Below are 24,245 nucleotides of genomic sequence, written 5' to 3' on the forward strand. Positions count from 1 at the left end.
CCATGCTGCTGTTCCAAAAATTATATTTCAGTGAATATACATTAATATAATGAATTTGTTAGGATGAAAGGAAGCAGTGGACTGTGGAAAACTGCTATAAATTAACCTAGCAGAATTCTGTTGCCTTTAAAAGCGTCAACAATCCAATTGATAGTAACCACAGGATCCTGCAGAGATTAGTGTACGCAATTAAATGTTGGGAACAGTGTATCCATGGGAACAGCTATTGCCTTCATATGATGGTATGCAAATTATTTCCTACTTTCAAGATGAAGTTTCACTCCTACCTTCATAGAAATATAAGTAAACAACTAGAGAGTTGTAGTATAGTTTGGGATGTGGTATTTCTGTACAGTCAGTATTTGGTTCTAGTTATTTTATACCACTGAAAGAAATACTGTGGCTTCTCTGTAGGAAACATTTAACTATTAGATTTGTAGATTTAGTCCTGCATCTCGACTGAACCGGGACCTCGATGGAGCTCCTCTCCTTAGTGTGGGAAAGAACTTGTTCTCCCCTTTCAGTAGGAAGCAGTCAGTGGTTCAGAGGCCCACGAGCAGGAGAAATTTCATGTGGATAGAAATTAGTGAGTTCAGTCTCATAGTTTCAGTAAATCAGAGTAGCCTCAGATACTTGAAATGTGTTAATATAAACATGCTCACCTTTGACAACCTTGATATTTTTGAAACTAGGTTGGAATGAATAATATATTTCATTTTCTGCTCAAATTTTAGTCTCCACTTCTCACTTTATTTTAGGGAAACAGATATTTAGCAGCAAAAATGAATTTAGGATCAGCGCACTGAAGTTCCACCCTACAGAGTCAAATATTTTCATTTGTGGAGGGTTCAGCCCAGAAGTTAAAGCTTGGGATATAAGGACTTCTAAGGTAATGGAAATCTTTCTTCTCTTTCTCTTTTAAAATGTTTCCGAGGTTGGATGTGCTGTGCATTACTAAGCTGATAGATGTACTAGTCTTTTAATGAAGCGTTACTCTGAAGTATTTTGCGTTTGTCATTAATTGTGTTGCCATTTGTTGATATGAACCTCTGTAATGTTTTTGAAACATGAAGAGGAACATTGTACACAAAAAATAGGATTATTTTTTTTTTACTTATGTAAATAGGAGTAACATATAGTTGAATTAAATAAAGCCAGTAGCTCACTTCAGGATTCTGAAAAGCAGTTGTGTAGTAGGAGGCAGTACAGCTAAATTGCTCTTCAAGCTGTTACATGTGGGTCAGGATGTGTGTGCCTGTACCTTTTGTGTAGAAGCCTGGAGTAATTTTTACATTCGTGAAAGGCCACAGAAAGGCATGTACAGCCTCTGCCTTTACCTCATCATGAACCATGAAGAACAGCGTGCTCCCAGCTGGCATTCAGAGCTCAGGTAAGACTAGAGCTGTACTTGGCCAGTGGAAGCATAAGGCAAGCTGACATCCTCATGCACAGAACAGCTCAAAGAGCAGCAGTGACTGTCAAGTGAGTAGTTCTTTGTTTTCCTTTGAATTTCTATGTGGGTAGATCCTACTCATCATAGTTAGCCATCTGTTTGCTCCTGAGGGTGGCAGAAGGGACCTGAAAAAGGTAAGATAGCTTATCCAAACTTTGTCTCTGACTTTGTACTAAGAATAATGGGTGAGAGAGGTGGGGAGATGCATTAGGTGTGAGGGCTCTAACAGTAGAGCTCTGAAATAGTTACAAGAGTTGCTCTATTGAGGAAACACAGTATTCTTGTGCAATTAACAATCTAGTTCCTGTGCTGCAGTTGTTCCTTTGGATTTCTCACTGATGTTTGAGAAAATAATTTAATTGTGTAGGATCTATACCATAGGCTTCCCTCACATGAATAAGTTCTTAAAAGAAAAACATTAGTAAGTATATATTGAGACTGCCAAGTCTGAGGCTACTCTGAAAATGAATTTACTGTTGTTTTCAGAGTTACAGTGTCAGCATGAAAACCTTTGTAAAAAGTGTGATGGAATTTATTCCATCCATCAAGCTTGTATGATGGTTAGTTTTCCTTGATAAGGAAAACAAGACATACTCAAAGCACAGTTCTATGAAGGAAGGTGATTCTAGTTTTAGATTGCAAAAATTGTAAATACTTATGATAAAGGATACCTATGTAACTTTTTTAAAAGTTGTGAGATTTTCCATAGTAACTCTTCCCTCCCTCCCCCTGCATTGCACTGGTATACAGTATTCTCGTGTTGTCAATGAGGGATTTTGGTATACTGTCTTTAGTGTAGCCAACTCACATAACATGAAAATATGTATCACAGAAATGGGAAACCAGTACCAGTTCAAAGGGCACAGGTCCCCCTGTAAATTTACTGTAGAACAAAACCATTATTTTTTGGAAGGGTACTGAAGAAGAAAGACTAATAGAAGTCTTCTCTCCTGAACTGCAGGGTCAGTGGTTTCACAGCATGCAAATGGAGTAGGGAATACAATTGTTCTTTCTTGAGATTCTCATAAAAGTAGACCTTAATTGTGGGGAGGAGGTGCAGTCTGTAATTGTATACTAAGCTGTCCTTTTTAACATAGAGAAGCCATTGTGTGTCATGGTAGGCTGAACTTCCTTTAAAAAGTACTTCAGGAACTAAATGGGCAACATCTTTTTAAGGCTTAAAGACTGCTGACCACAGTGACAAATTTGAGATATTTGATCCTAGTCAAGGAGAAGGTGGCACGTGTACGTGACAAAACATTCTTTCTGAGATTTTCTAACTTGGTGCAGTAATCTTTCCTATAAATGGTATTGTAGTTATACACAAAGTCAAATGATAGTCTAGCTATGTACAAAGGCAGAGACATTCTTTCACCCGCTGTAGTTTATTTATGATGGATTTTACACCTGTGTATATCTTTGAGTGACTATCTCCAAGAATCCTGTAAAGATGACTTTTCTCTAGATTTGAAATCAACTGTGATTAATGAGCATGTTCATGCCAAAAATGGCAATACTTCCAGCTTGCATGTGTCTATAAGGTGCCCAGTGTCTACAGATGGAAGATGATAACTGATTCTGTTCTATGGTAACAAATGACCAAAATGGCATGTTGCAAAAATATGCCTGTCTGGATGGTAGCTCATGTTGAATATGGTTATGGAAGAATACGGTTAGAAATCTTTCACAGATAGTAGGAGACAATCTCAAATTTTGATAATGGAGAAGGCACTTCCATTTCAAGGAAGTAGAAGATTAATTTACAATGAATATTTGCAGTTCAAGGGTTATGCTTGAGTAAGATTCCTTTTTGAGCCATTCTGATACCAGAGAATGTGATGACAAGACCTGAGGACAATGCAAAATTGGCATCGACTCAGGTAGAGCTAAGAGGCTAAATAACAGATGTTAATGCTTGTGCTAGATAAGTTAGTTCTGAGTCATCTCCTGAGTCTGATGCTCTCCTCCTGTCAGTATCTCTGCCACATCTTGAGATGATGTTCTGATATAGTAACTTTTGTGTAAACTAGTCAGGCAAAATTGCAGAGGAAAACTGCAGTTTTCAGTACTTTACCACTGCACAGTTATAAGAAACAATAGTTATGCTTGGCATCACCTTTATGTAGGTTTCAGGGGATGACATACAAGCTGTGTGTGTTTGGATGCTGAGCCAGTGGTGAATGCTTTAGGTGACAACATCTGTGATTCATTTCCAGAGGACTAATAGACACTGTAAAAACCATTTATATCTATGTAGAAGAGGAACATGAATACTTAACATTTTATTAATTTGACTATACATTCAGTCTAAACCAGCACTCATGTTTTCTACTAATTAGGGAGTATATTTATGAGATTCAAACAGTATTTTATTGTATCTTTATGCTTTACTGCCCAACTGTGTTTTTTTGCCTCCTTGCTTACTGATCTGGGTATGGTGCCTTTTTCAAATGGGTACAATGGGGTATTTGTCTTTCCATGGGCCATCCCCTCTCCACTTTCAATACCGTTGCCGAAGCAGACGGTACTCATGATTATTATGTTATGAATTTTTTCTTTTTGATTGAGAGTATTGCTGCTCTGTGCCATATGTCACAACTTTGCATGCTGTGACATCCTTTTACTCCATCTTATGACATGATTTCTCAAAAGGCAGTGTGTTCTGTGGCCAGGATGCTATATACAGCAAAAATGAGACTAGCAGAAAAATGCATTTTTATCTCAATGACTAACCATACGCTCATTTTTGCAGTGCTGAAGCTCCAGCCTCAGAACATGCCTTAAAGAGCTGTTGATCACTGAGTAATGCACACAGTAGCTGTCTCTGTACGTGCAAGACACTCCAATGCTTAGAAAGATTGTGTGTAACTCTATTTCTGTAAGCTGATGCTAATGAAGAGTTAAGGGAAACATCCCACTGTATTACAAGGAAATAATTTACTTTCCAAGAAAATAAATAAGTGAATGAATGTGTATTCTGTCAGGTAAAATAGGAAAGGTTTTAGGCTTTGTAAAACAAAAAAACCAGCCTGTTTCTTTTGTACAGATCCTGTACTGGGTTCTCTCTGAAAGTTTCTAGGAGCTGTTACCTGCTTTGTTCATTAGGAAACAATTATATTCATGTAGAACTTCACTAGCTGGAAAACTAGCCAATTAAGTAGTGCATGAGGAATATTAATTTTAATAATGAGCAGTGTTGGAAAGTGGAAGGCTTGTGTTTACCCTGGTAACAGATATTGATTCTTTTCATTGTTTGTATGTTTCATGTATTTGCTCGTTTGAATACCATAATTTTGTAGGTACTGTGATTGTCTAAAGCAGCAGTGTGGTTTACTCTTTTACTCTGAAACGTTTCTAAAAGGGGGAGAGTGCTTCTATTATCCTTTGATCCCCCCCCAGGTAGCTATAGACACCTACATTTGTATTGATTTTAAAATTTGAAGAACTAAGTGTGTGTACTGAGCGAATGTGGAAGGCGATAGCTGAGTGGAGAAAAGGGGAAAAATATCAAACTCTGATTTGATTGCTTATGGCTTCATCTTGCAGAATGTTGAGTATCACCTATGCATTGTTACTGCAAAATAACGTACTTACATTTCAAACTCTCAGACATAGAACAACATACTGTTGGTTAGGCATGAATCATCAATATCAGTATCTCATGTCTGCTTCTTCCTAGTTTGGGGGATTTCAATGGATTCTTCAGGTATTCCTGCTTTCAGCTTATATTGTTGTCTTTATTCACAAGATAAAAACAGCATGCTTTCTACCTTTTCCATCTTACACATTTTTGATCACATTCAAGACTGGATAAAGTATCCTGGCCAATATTTTGAAATTTATCCTGTTTTAACAAGTGCCATTTGCTCTTAACTGAAATAGATGTCTGAGACCTCTTGCTACTTCATTTCAGTTTTGATGCAAACAACCTTAATATCTTTCAAATGCTTTCATCCTAATTCATTACAAGATTTTCCTGTTTTGCCTGTTCAAGTGTGTTAACCTGTCATTCAGCTTGGAACGATGTGTGGGTGAACTAATGATTCTTTTTGTTCCCATCATCATACTCCTGATAGCCTTTTCAGGCTTTGCAGCATATTTTGTCAATAGAGTGAGCACCCTAAATCAAGAGCTTGAATCTTGTTACTTACTGCACATTGAAAACTCAATTTCAACATTTGCTGGTAATTCAGTTTCTGAGGTCATTCTTTAGGATGTACTCCTGTGTTTTACAGGCTATTCACTTGCACATCTTGAATTTAACCATGTGAGGCAAAATGATAATTGTATATCAGGAAATGAGGGAATTTTTGGTGGAAATTCAGAGCAAAGTATTAAGCATCACAGAGAGAGAGAGAATGACTAATAACAAAAATATTGTCCAATTACACATATATGCCGTGGTTGAAATGGTCTGCTTCATGCCAGTGTGCCACATTGGTGCTTTCTGCTGATGGAAAATGACATAGAATAGCTAATAGTGGTATTTTCCAAATTAGTACTTCTGAAATCTCACTTTGATTTTGATGGGCAACTAATTTTTAACAGGAGTGTAAATTTATGAGCATAAATTACTAATATTTATTCATGTATTGAATGTGGTATAAAAATTGGATTTCTAAGTTCCAGAGAAAATGTATGAAGATAGGTTTGAGGCAGCCTTTCAGCTCCTAAAACATTGAGAAATGTACAGTAGGCTATAAATCAGAAAGGCAGATACCAAAAAAAAAAATAAAGAGGAATATTGAAAGACATTTATTGCTATCCCTGTTCTATTGAGCAAATAGGCAAAATTATTTCAAATGTAGCATTGGGTATTGAGTGAGATAAAGAATGAAAGAACAATAAGGAAGTTAAAATCGTCAAGATAAAGCTAGGCAATATACTTCAGAGAAATGAATGGATGGAACAGCTTGTTAACTGCTCAGTGAAATGTAAAGTATAGGGGTATCTCAAAATCACAGAGACAAGTAATCAAAGCCTGAAAAAAAAAAAAAAAAAGAATAAAAGAGGCAGTTGAATAGCATGGAGAGATTTATTATAGTGGTATTTCTTTCTGTTTGTGTTAAACCAGTTTTGTCTCTCTGGTGAAAATATTCTGGAGATCTTATATTGCTGTATAACAGATTGATTAAATTTATTAAACATTTGGAGAATGTTTATAGACACTTTATGAAAAGACCAGAAAACTTGGAAGTGAGCTGCTATGTTTAAAAAAAAAAAAAAAAAATCTGCAGTGTTGATCAAAGAGGAAAGCATCATATTAAACAGCCCCCATGGGATCTTTGGACCTTAGTGCTGAACCTAGAAAAACCATGTAAAGTGCCCTGTAAAAAGAATTGTGCAATAACATGGAGACTTTAAAGTAGTTATGTATTTTAGAAGTATTTCCTTTCTCTGAGCTGTGGAAGAATTTCTTAAGATGTTCAGCACAAGCCAGCTGAATTACACAGTCACTCTCTGTTTTGGCTGTTCTACATTAGCTTTTCAGACAGGAAACAATATATATTCCAACCACTTATTCTACCTGAAATTTTAATATTCCTTGAAATACCAAAGAGAACAAAGGGTTGACACTTGTATCCTTTAGCTCAACCATAAGGATTTTATTGTGTTCACAGAAGAAAATGTGACTACAGATAATTTTTTTCTTTTTAATTTGGGTTTTTAAGCTTACACAGATGTAATATCAGAACAAAAGTACAAGTGTAACTGTCTTGTACTGATAATACTTTCAAAGGAGCTAAAGTTCTTTGTATCATGAGTGAATCATCAAAATCAATTGAAAAGATATATTTACACATGTCAGCCAGCTTTGCATAGTGTAAAGTAGGGATGCTAGTAGCTCTGTTGAAAGGACATACAGCACTCAAGAACTTGCATCTGAATGTCTGAATTTAGATTTTCTAAATGTATCCATGTAATTATATTTTAGTTTTGCATATTTTACCTTTTATTTACATTCTGCTTTGATTGATGAAACTCTTAATGTTTTGTAAGCATTCAGGAACTCATTCTTTATCATGTGCATACAGAAATGCAAAGAGCTCTAAAGATACGGAGATCACTAACATTTTTTTTTACTCTGTTAAAAATAGAGGAATAATTTATTCAGCTGTTGAATGTACTCTGTTTTTGATCTTGTCCGTTGATGTTCGTGTGTTCCGTCTCATAAATCACTGAGGCCTGTTGGAGCTTTGGCAAGAGCTATCTGCTATAGCTGTCAGAACAGCAAGTCCTGATGAAGCACCATGCAGTAATCTGGAGAGAGAATAAGTGGAAGGCGACAGGGCTGTGGCTCTCATCTTTAAGCAATAATTGAAGCTCTTAGACCTCCAAAAATGCAAATCCACTGCTTATGTTAAACAAGAAGGGAAAGGGAGGAAGGGCACCAGGAGGTATAGATACAGTAGTATGGCCTGACACAGCCACAGAACAGACTTTGAAGGAAAGATTAGTTACAGATATAGGAATAAATGAAATTATAAAAAAGTAAATTATAGGAGTTAAGCAAAGGTTGATTTTGTGAGGCTTACTTGATGTCGCTCTACAATTTTGGACTTTGATAGAGCAAGTAGAGAAGCTGGAGAAGGCAGGGACTAACCTAACTACTGTAAAATGAGAAAACTAGCTAAAGGGGAGATCTCAAGAAAGGAAACTGACTGGGAGGAATTTAGTAAAGTGCTTCAGGCAGGGCTCCAAATGGAGACGACATTTATTATTTTATTTCTGAAAACTGTTTGTTACAGAAAGTGTCATGCTAGCACAACCAGTAAAAAAAAAGGAATAAAATATCATGCAGGAAAAATAGCAATGACTTATTAGAAATGGGAAGAGTACAAATGAATACAAATGTCCAGCCTTTTGGGATTAATAACAAAATTTTGTCAGGACATAAGGAAGGTTTCAAAAAAAGATGAATACAAAGTCAATCTGTTGGAGTGATAGGCAAATTTAAGGAAAACTTAGATTTGAAGATTTAGACAAAATTTCCATTTTTGAAATTGAGGTCTTATAAGCTACAGAAAAAATAAACTAGAAAAATGGTGGAAGCAGTTATTTTGAGGTTTTAAAATTAGTCTAGAAATGCGCTGCAGAATTGTTATTATTAACAGAGGCCAAGGCAGAATAACAACAGGGTTTTTTTCCCCCATCTTGGTTTATTACTCCGGATTGAACATTGTTTAGCTACAAAATTACAACTATCTTCTACAGCTTTACGCTTAAGAGGAAAAAAATGAAAGGGATGCACTTTATGTTGTTAAGCTATTTTTCCATACTTGAGTTTATAAAGAAATAAGCCTAAGTCATTAAAGCACAGTTTAAAAAAATTAATAAATTTAGAGTGCAAGTGCAGTGCATTTGTTTCCTTGGAAACATTCTATTGCAATTTCTTTCGGATGAAATGCAGTCATTTTAAGTAGCTTGTATTTAGGAGACCTAATGAATTTGTCTCTGGATAGCATATAAATATGAAAAAAGGCTGTAGAAATTGGTGGAGCTACTTGCACTTCTGGTTTCTATGGAAACAGCCAATACATTGTCATGTGCTGGTAGTGTTAGGAAGAACAATGTAATTAAAATAAGATGACTTATTCAGTGCTGTAGAAAACTAAAGTTATTCTTCTCACAGTCAGAGAAATCTTTACTGAATCTATGGATAAAAGGTTCAAAGAAATATGGTGGGGGTACATTTGTACTTGTGTAGTGGCATTTGTTTTTAAATGTTAACATTCCCGGGTCCTTTCTGAGTGTGAAGGCACATTTTACATGGCTGTATCACATACATGAGAAGTCCTGCTGGGTTTCTTTGGAAACCTCATACGACGGTATCACAGATGAGAATCGTAGACCTGTCTGTGCATACAATCTCTCCTGGAGCAACTGCTCCTGGAGGGACTGAAATGGGCCAGGAACAAAACATGCCTTCCTCTGGAGCATGGGTGTTTGAGTGAGAAGCTGTTGGGCAATAGCCGTTACAGTTTCAGCCCATTTCTAGACAAATTTTACACCCCAGCAGTGACCAGTGTGCTTTTAAAAAACAAGAATATGAAAGCACAGCAAACTTCTTTATCACAATTCTCAGCAATGGTTACCCAGGCCTTCCTAACTTACGGTTTGGGGACTTCCAGCACCACAGGTAGTGTCTTTGTCTTTCATGGCTCTCTTCGAGTTTTCACACTGTGGAATTGGTTGTTCTTGATTTTTTTTAATGTCTGCAACATCCTGTAGCAAGGAATTAAACTTAAACACGTATTGTGTGAAGAAGCATCTCATTCTGTGTGTTTTGAAGCTGACTTCTGCTAGTTTGGAGTCTAAATTCTTTTAATGGAAGAAACCATTCACCTTCTCCATGCCACTCAGACTTTATTTCCGATTCTTTCAAATTCCTCTCAATCATCTCATTTCTGTACTGAAAAGTCCTTGATTATTGCTCCTCATAGAAAAGCCATTCTATATCTCACTTGTTCCTTGTCTGTTTCCTATATACAGATTTCACCTCTTATCCTATTTGAGATGGGGACATAATTTAAAAAAAAAAAATCTGATGGGAAAATATGTTTTTTTTCTGATAAATGGTTGACACTTTGCATCACAAGGTTTTTGTGCCTTCTGAAGCAATCCGAAAGTGACTCTTAAAAAAAGTGTACATTGTTCATACCTAAAGTCTTATAGATCAATACAAGATTAAGCTCAACCACTTTTTCATTTTAATCAGTCTCCCTTTCCTTTTAATTATTCTCAAGACCCCTTGATAATCTTGAGCTGAAAAGAGAGAAGTTACAAACAGGAAAAAACTTAAATAGAAAAGCAAAATAATTTTTTTTTTCAATTACATAAACAGAAATACAGCAGTCTTATGTTAAAAGACTTTAAAAGAACATAAGACTGTAGCATGCTTTATTGTCTTGTCTGATAGTCATGTGTTTTGATTAAAATTGCCATTATAGTTTTCACATGGAGATCAGAGACATAAAATGGATTTGTCTTGTGCTTCTGGTTTTGTTGTGAACATGTAGCTAAAATGCAAATAGTAGTCATCTGCCTCAACACCTTACTCTCTAGAATAGATCAACACAAATCACTCGCACTGCAGTAGATAAAAAAGCTTCTATTTTGTGGAAAATAAGATTTCTTTTAACTTAAAAATGCACTTTTTATTACTAGTAATGGTGTAGTACTGTTTCACAGAGGAAACTTGAATCAGTCACCCATTGCATTAATTACCCAACATGCCTGTAGGAAGAGGCAGTTCCATGCCAAAGCAGTCAATCTAAAAAGGTAGAACAAGAAGTGGAAGAAAAAGTATGGCCACTTTTACAGGTTGGAAGCCATGGCTGTGAATAATTAAGGGTTTTTTCCATGACTGTCCAGATTGCCTGTAGTCCTATTAGATTTGTTTTGAGACCTTGTCTCCTGATGCTCAGGGCAATGACTATAAAACCACATTTCTTTCTCATCGCTTGAATAAAGCTTGAGGGGATTTTAGGAAAGTGCAGTGCACATAGGTTACAGGTGACCAGCACAGTGCTGGGGCGAGCAGCAGCTTCTGAATCGCTTGTGTGGAGACTTTGAGCTTTCTTGACAAACAAAAAACCAGGCATTGCATGTGCTTTATGAAGAGAAGTATTATAGAACACCCACTGGAATTACATACCTTGAATTCAGCATCATGGCATGCTTTTCAAATCATCAGAACCATAAGAATCTGTTTGATTTAATTTGTTTAAATTACCTTTCTTGTTGAATGCCTGCAGCCATGAACTCTTGCTGTAGTGAAGAAGCTTTATTATTATATTGGATTGTGTCGACACCAGAAACTATTAGGCCTTCCTTTGAAATTATTTCTTTTATGTCCAGAAAATGTAGATTGAAGAAGTTGACTGTGGTTTTCCAGTGCTTATGGCTGATAAATCTGCAAATAGAAAAAGAGCAAAAGCTGTTATTAACAAACTAAAGCCAGCAGGATAGGGAAACTGGTGCTTTCCCCAAGCAAGTTCCTCAGGCATGTCATGAATTAATTGTCTAAGGTAGAACAAAGCAGGTTTAATTATGAGTACTTTTCTGAGCAGTGGTGTTGCAATTAGTTATTTTTTGAAGCTATCTTTATGGGGGAATTTAAATACTAGGTATATCAAGTTTCCAGCTGCTATTCAAAGTGTTAATTTATTCTTCTCTGAGTCAGTTCTTACTATGTGGTTCGAAGATTAAAGAGCATAGTTTTTCTGAGGTATGTATCAAACATATAGAGGAAGATGGTCTCTTGTACTAATTTTTATAAAGACAGTTTCCTGTTGCAGAGCTAAGATACACGGGTAGTTTGGTTAGATATCCTATCAAATAATAGACAAGCAAATATATTTAATGATTAGCAGTGAAAATATTTAAATTGATAGTGGCAGTTTATGTAAGAGCCCAGCAGGATTTCAGCCAAAATTAAAAGTATGTGCACATTACCAACTTCACAATCCTCTACTTTTTCCTTACTGAGAGATGTCTGTTGCTCAAAAAACTGTTAAAAACAAGTTCCAAACCTAAACCTTAACCTCTTAACAGTGCTGGACACAATATATGTATGAATACGTACCTACATATATTTCACAAGGGGTTTTTTTAGAAGACAAAACCCCAAACAGTATGTTTGAGTTTTTCATCTTTAAAATAAGAAAATATTAAAGAATCACTATTGTGAATCACCGTTTGGGACTTTATTTATTGCTCTATATTGTTCTTCTCCATTTCCCAGCACCATTTGGCCTTTGTTTCTGCCTCTGTCCCTGTTGCTACACATTTGTGCTGCTCCATCCTCTGATCTTGCTGCTCTCTGGCACTTTTCTCTCTTGTCACTTCTGTGAAGGTACCTGCTGCTAAGTAGCTGCCTCCTTCAGTCTGTCAGGGTAGTACAGCCTTTTGTGTCCCCTCCTCTCAGTTTAACTTTATTTCAGTTCTCCTGCAGTTCCTACAGCTGTCAGGTTTCTGTATGGTTTTCCATTTCTCATCCCAGGCAGCAATTATATTTTGTGGTAGTTTTTTCAGGGTTTTTTTCTTACTATTATTTTTGCTCCTACAAAATAGCTTAATTTTCTACTTTACTAATGAACTATGGACTTCCTTTTATAAGTCTGAAGAAATAGCTATGCATGGTGATTTCTCCATACAGAAAGTGGAGGTTATAAATATGCAAATATCACTTTTGGCTTTACAAAGTTTAATTGCTTTGTATATTATGCAGAATCCTAGGCTGAAAAATCTGACAAGAGCAAGTAACACATTTGTATATTCACTATCTTAAAAATGCAGGCAGATTATTGAAAAGTGTGCCGTTTTCTTGAGGCTGCAGGTTTACATCTTGTTGATGTTATTACAGGGTGTGTAGGGTGGTTGCATGACTGAGGTTCTTCACTGAATGCAAACATCGCGTTTCTAAACTGTACATTTTGCAGAGCCTGTGAAAAGCAATTGGAGCAGCTGCTGCTGCCATCCCTCTACATGCCAAGATCACAGGAAGCAGAGCTCAAGGGACCTCTGGAGACCATCTAGTATGTTGCTACCCTAAAGCAGGATCAGCTAGTTCTGAACATTTCCAAACAGTCATAGATTTTTGAGCTTGAGGCAAGAAATCAAGAAGTTCTCATGTTGTGTTTGATATCTGAAATGTTTTTTCTTTTATTGGCTAAAGTATAAAACAGAGGTATAATCCAGGATATTTCACTGTGACACCTGAAAATTATTTTTTAAAAAAATGTATGCTCTTAAAGTATCTGCAAAAGGTCCAGGCCCTGAAGTCAGTAGTCACATATTACGTTAGGGGTATAAGGTAGGCACTGAAATGGTCACAAAGTTGGGAACTGTTTCAGTATAATACTTCAAGCACTCTCTCTGCTCTGTTGGTTTTTTTCTAGTGATGTTAGAAGGACTAACCTCTGAACACCCTGTTGGAAGTGCAGGCTGCTATGTTTTAACTATCTTGGAGAGAGAGAGAGATTTAGATATTAATAACTAGGAGTCTTCCAGTGTCCTAGTTTTATCCCCATATTCAGAGAGATGGATTGCTTTGATCTGGCCACTTGCCTTGAAGTTTCTCTTCACTGGAGGCAAATCAGAGAAAAAGAAAGCCAAAGTATTGATTTGCAAAATTCAAAGTAGACAACACAGATGCAGAAGAAAGGTGGAAAGAGAGGAAATTAAATTTGTTCATATATTCCTTAGAATAGTTCAAAATCTCTCTTACTTTTTAAGATCCAACTCACAGGCTGTTAAAATATTCAGAATCTTGTGGCTGAGGACCCATTTCTGCATGGATCCAAGACACTTTGGTGTAAGCCCTGAAAGAAGATCTAGATTTGGGAGCTCTGTTTTTTTTTATTTGGGAAGAAGTTTTGGTAACTTCAGTATTTTCTTTTACGTCACAAACTTCTTTACAGATTGTTCATAAGCATTAATTACGTGACAGGAACTAGTGGACGAGCCACATCATTTGCTCTTGAGCCAAGACGTGGTTTGAAGTATTGATGACTCCCTGCTGCCCTGCAGTTTTAGCAGAGTGACAGAAAAAGCCTTTGCTTCAGCAGAAGCAGCAGAGACTGCCTCTTGCCAGGACAGTTGATAGGCAGATGAGGTGGGAGGTGTGCGATTGAATCCCTGTAGACCAAGGCAGGATCTCGGCTGAGTCCTTAAAGCACAGAACTGTTTGACAGCAGTGCTCCCATCACCTCCATCCCTCCCTCTCTGGCAGCACTTTAAAAGAGCAAACTCTGCTTGGGTTTCTTTCTTCAGGAGAGGGTGTCAGACCGAGTCCTTAATAGGATTGATGTACCTTCTGCAGGATGAATGGTGTACCCTTCTGCTAAGCATGTCCACATTAGCCTCATAGGCAGTTTCTGACTGAACATGCAAGCTTTGCTCCCTTGCCGTACGGTCCTGACACTGGGGTCTCACCACCTGAAAGTTAAGCAATGACACACAGCAGTATGGGACTGGGAGAACCTTGAATCATCAAGTTTACTCATCCCCAGTCATAAACAGTGATTTATAATTAACTCTGGAATGATCAACAAGAATATTTACTTCCTGCAGTGTTCTTTGTATTGAGTTTGTGTGGCCGGGTTTTAGTAGCAGGGGATGGGGCTACAGGGGTGGCTCCTGTAAGAAGCTGCTAGAAGCTTCCCCAGCTCCAAGGTGGACCCGCCTCTGGCCAAGGCCGAGCACATCAGCGACAGTGGTAGCACCTCTGGGAGAACATAGTTAAGAAGGGAAACCTGCAGCAGAGAGTGGAATGTGAGAGAAACAGCTATGCAGACACCCAGGTCAGTAGAGAAGGTGGGGGGGGAGGGGTGCTCCGGAGGAGGTGTTTCCCCTGCAGCCTGTGGTGAGACAGCAGGCTGTCCCCCTGCAGCCCATGGAGGACCCCACGCTGGAGCAGGTGGGTGCCCCAGAAAATGGCCATGACTCTGTGGGAAGGCCCACGCTGGAGCAGCCTGTGCCTGAAGGACTGCAGCCCGTGGAAGGGATCCACGCTCGCGCAGTTCGTGAAGAACTGCAGCCTGTGGGAAAGATTTGCATTGGAGAAGTTTGTGGAGGACTGTCTGCCATGGGAGGGACCCCAGGCTGGAGCAGGGGAAGAGTGTGAGGAGTCGTCCCCCTGAGGAGGAAGGATCGGCAGAGACAACGTGTGACAAACTGACCCCAACCCCCATTCCCTGTCCCCCTGAGCTGCTGGAGGGGAGAAGGTAGAGAAAACCAGGAGTGGAGTTGAGCCCGGGAAGGAGGGAGGGGTGGGGGGAAGGTGTTCTAAGATTTGGTTTTACTTCTCATTATCCTGTTTTGATTTCATTGGTAACAAATTAAATTGATTTTGTGTTTTTTCCCAATTCGAGTCTGTTTTTTTCTTTTCGCTAGCTCCTTTATCCTCGATGGGAGCTTCCCACAGAATCCTTCCCAAATGAGCTCTGAGCGAGCTGAAGTTTGCTCTTCTGAAATCTAAAATATTTGGCTTAGTACTAACCTTCAGTGTGCTCAGCAGGATCCCAAACTCCACAATATTGTGATCACTACAGCCAAGGCTATCGCTAACTGAGATATTACAACACAGGTTTTCTTGATTTGTGAGTAGCAAGTCCAGCAATGCCTCAGCCCTAGTTGGCACGTCTAACATTTGTGTGAAGAAGCAGTTCTTTACGCATTCCAGGAACTTGAGGGATGACATGTGAGCTGCTGTATTGTTCTTCCAACAGATGCGTGGGTAGTTGAAGTCACCTGTAAGAACCAAGCTCTGTTGACCCGAGCCTTATTTAAGTGACCTAAATATTGCTTTGTTTGCCTTATCTGGTCTTGGTTTGGAGGCCGGTAGCAGATGCCTACTGTAAGATCCCCCTGGGAGATGACTGCTCTGATATTGACCCAGAGGCATTCAATAGGGCTTCCGTAATCGCTGTAGTTGTCTTCTATACGTTCAAGGTTCTCCTTAACATAGAGCGCGACTCCTCCTCCTCTTCTTCTCTGCGTGTCTCTGTGAAACAGCCTGTAGCCATCCATTGCGATCTTCCAGACATGTGAGTTGTCCCACCATGTTTCAGTTATTCCTATGTTATAACTTTCTGACTGGGCGCAGAGCTCCAGTTCCTCCTGTTTGTTCCTCAGGCTGTGTGCGTTGGTATACATACGCTTGAGGTGGTTGGTCTTCTGGTTCTCATCTTGGGAAGCAGCTAATGCATTTATCACTGCTTTGGTCGGCGTGGCTTATCCCCCAGTTGGTTGCAATGGCGTAGTGTTGCCACTTTGGACCCTACCCCCTGAGTCCTTCAGTTTAAAGCCGGCCTCACTAAGTTGGCCAGCCTGCTGCCAAAGATTCCCTTGCCTCTTCTAGAGAAAATAGAAGAGTTCATAAAATAGAAGGGAGTTTGTGTAGACCCAGCTCCGCAACACTGTTGTCTAAAGCTCTTTCTGGGTCTAACTCTAACTCCTTGGGAATTTATAACAGGATCTATGTATATATATAAATACAATATATAAATTGTACAAATTGGTGCTTTCTTTTATCTCATTTAATTTTCCTGTGTGTGGACTCTTTACATACATTAACAAGCTATCTAATACACTAGTACTTCAACATTTAAAAATCAGTTACTTTTTCCCATTTTATAATAATATATAGTTTGTTGGAGATAGTTATTAATACAAAGAGAGAAAACATAGGTTATCATGTTCTTCTAATCTGTCAAAATATAATAAACTTTTTTATCCACTAGGTGTTAAGAGTGTACAAAGCTGCAGTACAACAGACATTGGATATACTCTTTCTCCCTGAAGGAAGAGAATTTCTTACAAGCACAGACGCAGTAAGCCGGGACTCAGCTGATCGCACCATTATTGCATGGGACTTCCAAAGTTCTGCAAAAATCTCCAATCAGATTTTTCATGTAAGTTTAACAACTAGTATTTTTTGGGTCATGATTTAGCGTTTCACGTCTGTCAGTGTTGTAAAAACAAGGCTTTTGATTTTCTGTAAGATCATTGTGTGATGTATAAAATGCTCTTAATGTAAGTTGAGGGCTTGCTTTATATTTTAAAAACACTTACTTATTCTTAAAAAATGACCTTGAAGACTGATAGGTCTCCTTGTGTTAAAAATATTTGCATTTCAGTGCTTATTCACTGACATCTAAGCTATATTTAGGCAAGGCCACTGCAGTGTCATTCTAGCTTGCCAATGGTGCATGGCAGCAGTTGCTATAGTGCCACATTTCTGTTCCTACACTTTTTCATACATTTTTCATCAGCTGCAATGAGGGCTATTGACAAATTGAGTTTAATATTTGCATAGAAATAGCAACAGCAACCTGATACCTGCATATAGATAGCTAGTACGGCATAATCACAGAGGCAAAATTTACTTTTATCAGTGCAGGTGCAGTATTTCTCTCAGTAATCTATCCAGGCAATATGTTTAATGGACTAAATGGTCTAGAAAGGCTGACAGCTTCAATGGAGATTCCCAAGGAAGTTAATAGATACTTCCAACTCCCTGGGTCTTTTTTGAAAACCTAAGTCTAATATCTTATGTAATATAATATGATTGTTGGGTCTTTTTTGAAAACCTAAGTCTAATATCTTATGTAATATAATATGATTGGATTGTATGTAGATGCTTTTTGGCTGAAATGAAAAGTTCTCTACTAACAAGGACATGTAGTTGATACTCTAGTGAGTATCATGTTTAGTTTCCACAGTTATGTCTTTGTCCAATATTGGATCTACGAGCATCTTGGATAGGCAATAGGGAAAAAAAAGAAGCTGTGAATATATAAAGTCAGGTTCAGTTTCAAGAAGTAAAAACCAAACAACTTTTTTCTCCTTATCCCCTGCCAAACAAACAAACAAACCCCCACAGCTTACCTTCTCTTGACTGCAGCATCTCTGAAATGGACTGTTTTCCCCCTTTTCTGCACTGTGAATACACAAAACTTGGTGGTAATTTTGGAAACTCTGCTTCACTTTTCTGAATTTCACCTTTGAACCCTTCAAGGTGGGAGGTAACCTCTGAGCTCTCCAAATAGATTAGATCCCAACAGGGCTTGATCTATTGCTTGTCTGCATTAACAAATGAATAGTTCAGAGCTCTAAAATAACCCATTACTACAGTATACCTAGCATAACAGCACAGTGCTCCTGCAGATTGCATTACACTTTCTGATGCCTTTCTGTTAGACCCAGTTTCTCCCCAGAAGCATGCAGTGCTCTGCCACGGAGCACACTGCTAAACAGGCACGCTGCCTAACCCTGTTTTGGTTTCTGTGCGCAGTACCTTACAAAACTCAGAACTTCTGTTTCAGTTCATCACTTCTAAACCAAACAACAAAACCAGTCTGATGTTCTTCCCACTCTGCCACATAGCCCAGGGTGTCCAGTGGTAACTGTCAGCCTGGTGTCCTTCACATGCAGATGCATCCTACAACCAGCGCTCTCTTAATTGGTATTCATGGCATCAAAATTCAGCACTGTGTCTTTAGGTTAGGCTGAAACTAGAAAAGGTTTGGACCTGGTGGAAACCTTGCAAAAGCAGCTGATTTCTGATGTAGTCACCATGCGGAGTTTTGAAAGTAATCTTAATTAAGTCTTAAATAGGAATACTAGGGTAAAGCCACGTGTTATTCATTTTTGCAGATATTTATGAATTTACAGCCAGCAGCAGTCTACATCGCAAATCACTGTCATAAGGAACTTCTGACTTTAGTAGGCTAATAATGATCCCTATTTTTTTTTTTTTTCTGTTTTCTTTTTTAGAAGAGTGGGGTGGGGTAAGGTGTCTCTTTAAATGGGCTGATTTCTGTTCCTGTCAGTGTAGCGAGAGCAGAGAGGATGGAGGATTTGAGAACCATACGAAGTAGCATGTAAGGCACAGTATGGCTATGGAGGAAGGGGTATGGGAGAAAAGGATTCAAACTTTCACATTCAAACTTCAGTTTTCCTTGGGCAGGAAGAGGATGATTGTGTACTGTCAGGTTGGAGTTACCTTTCTGCAGCTGTTCTGCAGTGTAATTATGGTGGAGAGATGGGGTTTTGCTCAGTATCTAGGGAATTGGGATAGAGATTTGATTTAATATTTGTCTTGGTGTAAGACTTTCAGTGGATTCTAATAAGTATCTTTATATAATGTATACTACAGAGGTGACATATGTATGCCTTACCTTTTATGGTCTTTCAAATATGTCAAAAGATAACCTGAATCATTTGAACAAATCTTTTGTTTCATACAACAAAACTTTCTTTAAAATTATTTTCAGGAGCGTTATACTTGCCCAAGTCTAACTCTGCACCCAAAGGAGTCTATGTTTGTTGCTCAGACGAATGGGAACTACATGGCTTTGTTTTCTGCCCAGCGACCTTACCGAATCAACAAAAAGAAAAGATATGAAGGACATAAGGTATCCTTCTTCATCGGGAACTTAGTATCCAAGTCTGGAAGGAAGATAGATAGCAAAGTACCTGTGCTTTTTAATGTGTCTGCTAATCGTGTTTGATTATAAATCAGTGATAGAAATTAATTGGCTTCATTTGCTTTCCTGTGTGCCAGTCTATTTTGAATCATATGCACTCTGAAGAAAATAGTTGTTAGAAGACTTTATGAATACTTAATGGCTTGCTTAAATAAGTTTGTGTTATAGCTGTGTCTTAAACACCTGGAGAAGTCCTTAGTGTATATCTATTTAAAGATACATATTTTTTTTGTACTATATTCTTTTTCAGTATATCACAATGAACTTTTCTAATCAGCATCAGGAGTTACACTGTTATTGATTTTCACAGGTGGAAGGATTTGCAGTGGGCTGTGAATTTTCTCCAGATGGAACGCTTTTGGTGACAGGAAGTTCAGATGGCAAAGTGTTTTTCTACAACTATCATACTGCTAGGATTATTCGCACTTTGTCTGCACATAAAGAAGCTTGTGTGAGTGCAATATTTCACCCAGTCTTGCCATCGCTACTTGCAACATGTGATTGGACTGGAGAAATCAAGATCTGGCAATAACAAGCAGAGTTACTTTTCAGGATGTCTCCTGTTAGTCTGTCAAAGGTGTAGGAAATAAACCATGGTATGCAATGTGAAATTTTGTTGTGATGTGTTGTAGGCAGGAGAGACTGTTGTCTGTTCTTCTATGACCTCTAAGTGTATGCTTTCATAATGCAGTTAAGACGGTCTTATCACTAGCTGCTGAGCAAAGAAGTTGTCTTACTCTCTCCCTTGGACCTGGTGACAAATTTCAGCCCCTTTTGTGTCAATCTTCTGGTGCTCATCTAGCCCTACCCTGATTTGAGTAGCTAAACTTGAGAAAATTACTGCTCTTTTAATGTAGTTTTTCAATGCAGCTTTCCTAAACCAGGTTTTGTCATAGAATCATTTAGATTGGAAAAGACCTTTAAGATCATCAAGTCCGACCATTAACCTAGCACTGCCAAGTCCACCACTAAACCATGTCCCTAAGTACCACATCTACACGTCTTTTAAATACCTCCAGGGATGGTGACTCAACCACTTCCCTGAGCAGCCAGGCCCAGTGCGTGACAACTCTTTTGGTGAAGAAATTTTTCCTAATATTCAATCTAAACCTCCCCTGGTGCAACTTAAGGCCATTTCCTCTTGGCCTCACCAAAAGTTGGTGAGGACATATTATTTAATAGAAGATAGTGTTCAGATCAATTAATGCCTATTTGATTGTCCTGGGATTTTTTTTTTTTTCCAATAGTTTAGCTCTGTGACCTGGTCACTGAAGAGTTAGACAAGCAATAGTGTAGTTCAAGGCTAAACAGCGTCAGCACAAGAAGGGGCCAGATCGTAGGGTATATGGGACTGCTTCTTTTGGTAATGGATAGCTGTTACCAGCTCAACCTATTGTAAAATGCCTTCTGAGAGTTCCAGGGAAAGGAGTGCCAGATAAGGTGAAATTAATTTTGAAGTCAATAAATTTGGGTTCTTGAAATCCCAATGTTTAAACTTGAGTTTTAAACTTACATTTATGAGTCTACATAAATAAAGCAAAACTATGTGTAAATATTTTTAATGAAAAAATAAACTTTTTTTATTGATGGTGTCTGTATTTCACTATTTTACTCCTTTTACTCTTGGCAAGTTAGTACTCGAGATTATCATGGAATTGATACTTGGGAGGGGAAACAATTAATATGCTACCCTGATTTATTGCGAACACACATGCATTTCTCCATACTCTGATGTCACTTAGAAACAGAAAATTGTCATGATGCTATTCAGTGCAGGGGTTGTTCTCTGACATTCAGACAGGAGCTGGGCTATTCTGCAGCGAATAGAAAATTCATTAGGCCATAACTGTATTTACATACATATAGATTTCTTGTAAATGTACTTTAAATTTGCATTCCCTGCACTTGTATTGCTTGGTTCTAGAATTATTATCCATTTTATACATATGTGTGTGTGTGTGTATATATATATGTATCACTGAAAAAATATGTCTATGCATCACATAAACAATATGTATTCCCAACCTTCACTGTATATAAATACGTGCTACCTTGCAGTGAGTGCTATAAGCTTGGCTTTTGTTTGGTCTGATTAGTCTATTGAGGTATTTTAACATACACTGGATAATTGTATTGAGTAAATTGTCTCTGTCATGGAATCCAGAAGTCATGTCTAATAGCAACTTTTCCTCTCTAGCATCTTTTTATTCTTCTGATTTTTTTTTTTTTCTTATTGGCACAAATACAAGGGTTTTTTATCCATTTTTCACATACTCATTTAAAACAGCTTTTTCAGAGAAAAATTTTTAGAACACTCTTGCAAATGGCAGATTTTAATTAAGTAATGGGCAAAATGTACTCCATTGGTTTGTAGTTTGTGTTCCTTATAGCTTGTAGCAAGAAATAAGCCTGTACCAAAACTGTGGTTCCACAGTTATATTATTTGAAATCTGGACCAAGATATTGTGGCTGTGTGGTTTTAATCATTTTATCAACAGTTACAACAGGTTTTAACACAGGGAATTAAATTTTAGTGAACCAGGCAACATAGCGCAAGTTCTTAATTTCTTATTTCCTTGTTAGGCAATTAGCTGTTCGACAGGAGCCTGAATTTTGCACTTCTCTTGACTGTGCCTCTAGCATACAAGCCAGCTGGACCCTTTAAATGACAAGTGATTGAGTGATTTGATGAGTTACTCCTAATTCAAGCTGTGAGATCTTCGTAAGTGTCAGAAAGAGTTTAGTTGAAAGTGAAGTAGTAGTTGGTTGCTTATCACTGGGCAGGCTGAATCACAACTGCATGGCATTTTCTAAGAGGGTGGCTCTGGGTCCTTCCCTGCAGGTATTTTAGTTCAAAATGTGCTATTGCCGCTTTAAAACTTCTTGCAACCAGTTGTGTCTGTATAAAGGACGGGCAGCACTGTAGTTTTGCAGTGCATCCTGTTATCTCCACAAGAGATTATCTGTCTGTTATTTTATCAAATACAGTGTTGAGAAAGGCCTCTGAAATAAGTGTGAGCTCCTGGTAGAAGTGCCTTACTGGATGGAGGCCCCAGCTTACGTGATGACTGCTCTATATTTGAATGAGCTCTCAGCACATTCAGCCTCAGCTAAGAGCACCTCTGGATAGAGTGAAAGAGAAAGCAGTCTTTGGGAATCATTGCACGTACTGCGTAGAAAAGTAACTGCATTTCGTAATATTACTCACGTTGTTGCTTCAGTTTAACTGATGTCCTGAGGCATGATTCTGCTGTCTGGCATTTATCCCTCCTGAAATTATCTTGCAAGTATAAATTGTAGACTATTTATGGGGGTGGGAAGCTTAGATTTGATTAATGGTAGTAGAGAAAAATAAAAGAAGCTTGAAGCTGTATAATCTTAAAGAATATTAAAATCAGAATTGCATTTGTGTCAGATTTCCAAGATGGCTGGAGTTTTAATTACTTATGAGATCCAGCCAAAGGTTTTATAATGCAATGAAGTTATGTTCGTAGCATTATCTTGTTTAAATCTCTTTCTAATATAAAACTGATTAAGAGACAGACTGAAATTTAATCATTGGAAATATTTTAGAATAGTGGTGTCAATTAAGTTTTCATTATGATTCAAAGACAAATTCTTCCTTGTAATCTTATGCAATAAACTGTAATCAAAAAATATCCACATTGCTCCATCATTCTGCAATTACCAAATACTGTTTGGGCTGCAAACAAGGATTATTATGGTCAGATGAAGCTTTTAGAATGTAATGAATTGTTGGTTAATTAATTTTATTCATAAAACGGTAATCTAGCAATTTTTGAATCTTGCTTTAGGAGCAGTTCTTCTAGCTTTATGCAGAGCTCTCTAGGGCATCATATATTAGAGCCAAGGCAGAGATCTTTAGCATTTTGAAATGGTCTAGGCTCTGTAGATAAACAAGCCAGATTCATTTTAATCTATTTTGTACTGTACCAAAAAGTAATAATGCCAGTCTCTACCACTTTATTATTTGCTACTGGAGCGTTATTAATTTGGGGTGTTAAAGGATGCAAGCTATTCAACTGTCTTTATCTCAAAAACCTGCTAATTAGCAGACAGTTATTAGAATCATTGTGTTCACTCAGCTGAAATACTGTTGGTGAGTCACTCTATATTTCAACTATAGCAATAATCATGAAAATAAGGTATGGCATTACAATGGTATGACTTTCTCCACAGGGGACAGGCAAATGTAAAGTTACAAGACTATGGCAGAACAGAACAAAACGGGAAGATCAAAAAATCATGGGATCTCAAATTTCCCATTTTCCTGATACATGGGTTTGGACTGCATTCAACTGAAAATATTTGGTCTGCTCAATCCCAGCTCCTCCTAGCTACTGCTCGCATCCTCACCATTTAATTTTCAGTTTTTCTGTCCTTGTTTCAGCAGCTTGTCTTCTGCATTTAAGTGTATAGTAGTCTATATGCTTCCACTACATTCATCTTCTCTTCAGTAAATTTCATTTTGCTGTGCTCTGACTAGTGGCTTTCAGGCTTTCATTCCAGCTGTCATTAGAAAGGTAGCCAGAAATCCCAGGGCACTTTGCACTCCATTCTTGCCTTTCTGTTTTCCAGTTTTAATGAGGCTTATTACTTTTGGAGATTCTACCCTCTTTCTTACTTGTCTTTCTACCTTTGATTACTGCTTTACTGTCTTGCAGATCCTTTCTATTATAGCTGCTCCTAAAAGGTGTACCTACATCAATGTTGTAGTTTGTCAGGAGTGCACTTTTTGGGAAAAAATTATAATAACAACAAAAAAATCTCCCAAT

At 37.9% G+C, this 24,245-nt stretch overlaps 1 protein-coding gene across 6 annotated transcripts in view; it reads left to right on the top strand.

Moving 5' to 3' along the window:
* The window catches only part of WDR25 (WD repeat domain 25), a 736,496-nt gene that overhangs the window by 48,032 nt on the left and 664,219 nt on the right, over window positions 1-24,245 (top strand). For 4 of the 6 annotated variants that reach the window (XM_049829063.1, XM_049829062.1, XM_049829064.1 and 1 more), the window contains 4 exons: window positions 759-889; window positions 16,702-16,872; window positions 19,237-19,377; window positions 19,760-21,031. In XM_049829063.1, the coding sequence (XP_049685020.1) occupies window positions 759-889; window positions 16,702-16,872; window positions 19,237-19,377; window positions 19,760-19,981 (665 nt within the window). In that variant the 3' untranslated portion in view covers window positions 19,982-21,031. Of the gene's footprint in view, window positions 1-758; window positions 890-16,701; window positions 16,873-19,236; window positions 19,378-19,759; window positions 21,032-24,245 lie in introns of those variants that run through there. The other 2 variants (XR_007509641.1, XM_049829065.1) reach the window with 2 other exon arrangements.

The sequence above is a fragment of the Accipiter gentilis genome, chromosome 25 (genome assembly GCF_929443795.1).
Source record: "Accipiter gentilis chromosome 25, bAccGen1.1, whole genome shotgun sequence".
Classification (NCBI taxonomy): Eukaryota; Metazoa; Chordata; class Aves; order Accipitriformes; family Accipitridae; genus Astur; species Astur gentilis.